General features: G+C 45.0%; 1 protein-coding gene across 3 annotated transcripts in view; it reads left to right on the forward strand.

The window, feature by feature from the left end:
• Positions 1 to 1312, forward strand: part of MEAF6 (MYST/Esa1 associated factor 6) — a 31863-nt gene extending 30551 nt beyond the window's left edge. For all 3 annotated transcript variants that reach the window (XR_010785908.1, XM_066574900.1, XM_066574894.1), the window contains one exon: positions 382 to 1312. Coding sequence is in view for 2 of the 3 variants with exons in the window: in XM_066574894.1 (XP_066430991.1) it covers positions 382 to 436 (55 nt within the window). In the remaining variant the exon portion in view is untranslated. The remainder of the gene's footprint in view (positions 1 to 381) is intronic.
• Positions 1313 to 5857: the final 4545 nt, after the last annotated feature.

A 5857-nucleotide genomic window follows, 5' to 3' on the forward strand; every position in this document is an offset into this window, starting at 1 on the left:
AATGATATTAATGGGAGCTAGAGTCACACGCTTGTAGGTTATCAAATCTTTATCTACCTGTAATATGATTTATGAACAGTAACCAAATATAAACTGCTCAAAACCTGTCCGTGCGACACCAGATACTACTAAGTAGCTCCTTCCCTTGTTTTTTTTCCTGTAAGTTTGAGAAGAAGGTAATGTTTGCTATACCTGGGCCGAGTCTCTGGGGGTCTCTGTACTTAGTTTGCTCTTAAGAGTCTAGACTGTTAATGCAACAGTTTGTATTTATACTGCATTCTTGTCCTTCTGACTTCTTCTTTGAGGTTGATGATGATGATTATTTTTGTTTCTAGCGTTCATAAAAGAGAACTGGGATTTAATCTTTTGTTCTTCTTTTAGGATTATTAATACAGCTCTATCTTCAACGTCAAGAAAAACTTCAGCAGAAAAATGAATTCATTCAGAATTTCCATTATTCATTCAAGATGGCACTAAAGTATCTGAATTAAAAAAAAAAAGGCGTCCTTATTTTTACAAGGCTGTAAGAAAGATCTTCATGAACTGGTTTCATTCTACATGAGTTCATCGTTGTATAGGGACTTCAAAACTGTTAACTGCGAGTATATAAAGTCCCAGTCCTCCTACCATTCATATCCGAAATTGAAGACCAAGTACGGCCAGCGTTGACTTTTTTTTTGAACAGCAAACCATTAGGACTATTTGGACTCTTGCAGTAAAGCAACCCTCTAGTTTCAGGACAAATTCTGAAGGGTGAAGGGGATGTATATTACCTGGAGTTGTTCTCTGCCGTCCTTCTGATTCATCTATTTCAGGTCCTGCATTTGGCTGTCACAATAGTCAGACTGCCCAATTTCCACAGTACCCACAACTATACATGCTCTCTGATTGGTCAGGACTGTTCATGTGATCATTAGTGGCCAATCAGAGCAGTGCAATATGTGCATTAGGTAGTTAGAAAAAATGCTGCATGACCAAAAACAGATCTGAGGGATAGCAGAAAAAAAAACTGCAGGTAATAAACCTCCTTTCTCCATCTGTCCCAGTACATAATTTTGTCTGGAAACCGTAGCGTTGCTTTAAGGGCCTCTATCCTATTCAGGGCAGGAAACTGTAACGTTGTGATACTTGCTCAGCATTAGAGGTAGAATAGTCAGACATTTTGGTTAACCTAGACGTCTAAAACTTCAGAAGTGCAGCAGATTGGCTGCTCTGCACCTAATCACACTGAGTAAAAGTGACAACAGCGTGTGCTCTTTAAAGGGGTTGTCTCGAGAAAGCAAGTGGGGTTAAGCACTTCTGTATGGCCATATTAATGCACTTTGTAATATACATCTTGCATTAAATATGAGCCATACAGAAGTTATTCACTTACCTTCCCTGCGCTGGCGTCCCCGTACGGCTCCATGGCTCCGTCTAACTTCAGCGTCTAATCACCTGATTAGACGCGCTTGCGCAGAAGGGTCTTCTGCCTTCGGGTTTGGCCGGCAGCAGCGGCGTTCTGGCTCCAACCCCTTCTACGCGTCATCGCGTAGCTCCGCCCCGTCACGTGTGCCGATTCCAGCTTCCTGATTGGCTGGAATCGGCACACGTGACGGGGCGGAGCTACGCGATGACACGTAGAAGGGGCGTAGCCAAAACGCCGCTCGTGCCACACCGAGCCGAAGGCAGAAGACCCTTCTGCGCAAGCGCGTCTAATCGGGCGATTAGACGCTGAAGTTAGACGGAGCCATGGAGACGGGGACGCCAGCGCAGGGAAGGTAAGTGAATAACTTCTGTATGGCTCATAATTAATGCACAATGTACATTACAAAGTGCATTAATATGGCCATACAGAAGTGTATAGACCCACTTGCTGCCGCGAGACAACCCCTTTAATGCAGATGTGCATGTAGTCCTACATGGGAAGATTGTTGGGTGCCTGCCTGCATTCACAGTAAATGGTTTACACGGCCCAATTGGCGCTTGGTATTTAGTTCTGCTCTGACAGGTGAGTTATCTCTCGCTCAGTGCCCTGTTGTCTGCATGTACGGGATGCGTATCGCCTGAATTTGCAGGAACTCGGGTGGTGATCGCCCCATGTAGAGGTACCTCTTACTCCAGTGCACAGAGCTACTTTTCTGTCTAGTGAACAATAGAGAAGAAACGTTCCCATCTCGTCTTCACATAAGGTCTTGCATTTCCATTTTTAAGTGTATTTTTGGTTTTCGCTCCTATTACATAAAAATGTCAGAATGTTACAATGCATTAAATCCCCCCTTTTGACCGAGGTTGGGGGCATTGGAATATGATTGCACAAAATGAGACTGGTACTTGATGCAGTTTAGTACGTCGCATACATTTGTACTTAGATGGCATTTGTTAGAGTAAATGCAGGAGGGATTTTTTTTTTTTAATTGTGAATGTGTAAATATTTTTTATTTTATTTTTTCTTATTCATTTTTGACCAAACTGCTTTTTGCTATTTGAAATAAAGTAATACAATGAGTTAATTTTTATCCAAAATCGGCTAACAAATAAATGGTGTTTTCTGGAAGTGATGATTTTTACATAAGGAATTTTTATTTTTCAAAGGAGTCTTGAGTGGGGTTCACACGGAAATCTCGCAGCATGTACAGTAACGGCAAAGTGCAGAAGGTTTTGAACATCTCGTCCAGAAGCTGTGGATAGTGACATGTGGCATGAAGTTTAATTCAGCAGCATGTCCATTTTATCGCCGTCACCACTGTGGAATTCACCTCCTCTCAATGAGGGGGCCAATTCCACTCAGGATCTCGCAACAAAACCCACCAAATGGTGCTGGTTCAGAGGCCGGCTTTCCATAGCTGATCTGCAGCGGAATTTTCGCTGAGAACATTCCGCTGGATACCAGCCCCGTGTGGGAGCAGCCTTAAAGGGGTTGTCCCGCAAAATGAAGTAAAGGTAAACACTTCTGTATGGCCATATACATGCACTTTGGCCATACAGAAGTTGTATACTTACCCCCCTGTGTTGGCGTCCCTGTCTCCATGGCGCCAACCGAATCCTTCTCCCGGCTCGATTAGACGCGCTTGCGCAGTCTGCCTCTTCTGTCCCGTTGAAGGGGCTGCTCCGGTGTGCTCGAACCGCACAAGGGCTGGAGCGGCCCCTTCAACGGGACAGAAGAGGCAGACTGCGCAAGCGCGTCTAATCCAGCCAGGAGAAGGATTCGGTCAGCGCCATGGAGACGGGGACGCCAACTCAGGGGGGTAAGTATATAACTTCTGTATGGCCAATATTTAATGCACGATGTATATTACAAAGTGCATGTATATGGCCAAACAGAAGTGTTTACCTTTACTTCATTTTGCGGGACAACCCCTTTAAAGTTGCGTTCTAAACTGTCTCTTCCCCTTCTTCCACCTACGGTCTGTCATTCACATATCAAGGTGCTCCATAGGGAGCGCTGCCTCAGCATCTTCTTACTCCGGCTTGTGACAGGGAAAAAAAAACACAACTTCAAATTCCTAATTATTGAAACAGGCTCTCCTGCCATGCACTGTATGTATGCCTTCCGTGTGGACCAACCTTAGTTCCAGCAAATGAAGTATTACATCTCAGACTGGAGATGGGTTTTGTGTGTGTGTTTTTGTTTGTTTTTAAATTTTCTTTTTTTTTTTCCAGTTTTTGTCCATCTTCATGATTTTTCATTGTTATTCCAACCTGTCCATTCAATGTGGATCTACAAAATAAAGAAAACTATTTGCTAGTCTCTTGGTTATGTGTAATTTACTCAATTTGTTCATAACATTTGTCTGAATATTACTGGCACATGAAAAGGAGAGTATTTAATAATGATAATTACTAATCAATTTGCTCTTAGGACGTGTTCACACGCGCATTTTTTTGGGTGAACTTAATAGAGAAATTACCAAAATACGATGCACAAAAAATTACATGTGAGCTGGTCCTTACAACTTTATGGAGCTTGTGTATGCACATGTTTTAAATTGTTTTCACAAGTTCTCAGCAACTCCTTTAGGGCTTAGTCAGACAGGTGTTTTTTTTTTTTTTTTTTGTTGCACATGTTTTTTGCGTTTGCCATTCGCATCTATTAGAACTAATGCTTTTCAATGGTACCGGTCACATGTCCGTTTTGTTTCCATGCGCACCAGTAAAAAATAGGACACCAAATCGCCAAACGCAACTAAAATTTGGACATAAAGTGTGGTGCCATTGCTATCCACTGCTGCAGCTGTGACAGCTGCAGCAGGGTATTCCTTGGGTGTTAAACCCATGGATGCTTTCGCATCCAGGGGTTTCACCTTGTGGTCAATGGGGCAGGCGGCAGCAGTGGTGGCCCCATTGACAACATACAGAGAAGGTCGCGATCCTCTGGCACAGCTGTGGCAGAGGATTTCTTTGTCTTCACAGGGAGTCTCCTCATCATTGAACACTGACAGCATTGTCACAGTGTTCAGTGACAAGGGGGCTCCCCTCTGGGATGAGAATTTTCCCTGCCACAGCTGTGGCACAGAAGTGCGATGTTCTCCCATTGCCTTCAATGGGGCCGGTGCTTCTGCAGCCCCATAGTAAGCAATGGGATGACAGCAAGCCCTGCAGGGATTTTCATAGAAGGGCTTTATATATCGTGTGTAATCATCATGTGTATATAAAAAAATTATACTCTGCTCTGCTCTGAAGTTTTCAGCAGCCGGGGATTTAAAATTCTCGCCTGCTGAAAGGGCTGTGTCTGATTTGGCTGAGCGCTCAGCCATTCATTGAATGATGGATGAGCGCTGCCTGTGATTGGTCACAATGCTCAGCCAATCAGACACAGCCCTTGCAGCAGGTGGGGATTTTAAATCCCTGCCTGCTGAAACAACTTCAGAGACGTCCAGGGGGACCAAGTGGTTAGACGCGCCTGAGTCCCGGCAGCGGCGGCGAAGGGAGTATATATATTTTTGTGTGTTTTTTTTTTTTTGTTTGTTTGTTTGTTTTCTTTTTTCTTTTTTTACACATGCTAGGGATAATTTTATGATGTCAGTGTTCAGTGAAGGCATTCCCCGCGGAGCTGAAGAAATCCTCTGTCACAGCTGTGGCAGAAGATCACAATCTTCTCTGTATGTACTCAACGGGGTTGGCGCTGCACCCTCCGGCCCCGTTGACCACGAGGTGAAACCCCTGGATTTGACAGCATCCAGTTGTTTCACATGCAAGGATGGCACAGTACTTTATGTGCGAATTTTGCCAGCACACAAGTGCAAATTTTATGATGTGATGCCTGCTTCAGTCACGTGAATTTTTGATGCATGCGTTTAGCGTTTGTTTCACGCAACTAAATGCGCAAAAAAAGCCCATCTGACTGAGCCCTTAACCTAATGGCTAAGGCTAAATTCACATCTGCGGTTTCCTGCTTCATTGTAGAAAATAATCCCGGATGATTATTCATCTTAGAATATGTCTTAGAGCAGGACCAAACTGTGCCAAATGGACCTCATTAACCCCTTCTCGCTGCAGGGCGTAGGTTTACGTCTTGGCAGCGGGGTACTTCCCGCAACAGGGCGTAAACTTACGTCCTGGGGATAGTGCGGGATCACATGATCCAGCAGCAGGAGCCGGCTGTCAGTCACAGCCGGCGTCCCGCTGCAACAGCAGGGTGGCATCGGAGATGCGCCCCCGCTGTTAACCGCTTCCCTGCCGCTATCTAAGTAGATCGCGGCAGGGAAAGAGTTATCGCGAGAGCCCGGCCTGCCACCATGGCAACAGGACGCCAGACACTGGCGTCCTGTTGCCAGTGCCTGAGATCGCTGTGTAAGTGATAAGGCATGGCAGGGCAGTAGCCCTGCCATGCCTTATCACAGCGATGGGCAGTACTGTTGTCAAAGTCCCCCAGGGG

The sequence above is a fragment of the Eleutherodactylus coqui genome, chromosome 1, assembly GCF_035609145.1.
Source record: "Eleutherodactylus coqui strain aEleCoq1 chromosome 1, aEleCoq1.hap1, whole genome shotgun sequence".
Taxonomy (NCBI): domain Eukaryota; kingdom Metazoa; phylum Chordata; class Amphibia; order Anura; family Eleutherodactylidae; genus Eleutherodactylus; species Eleutherodactylus coqui.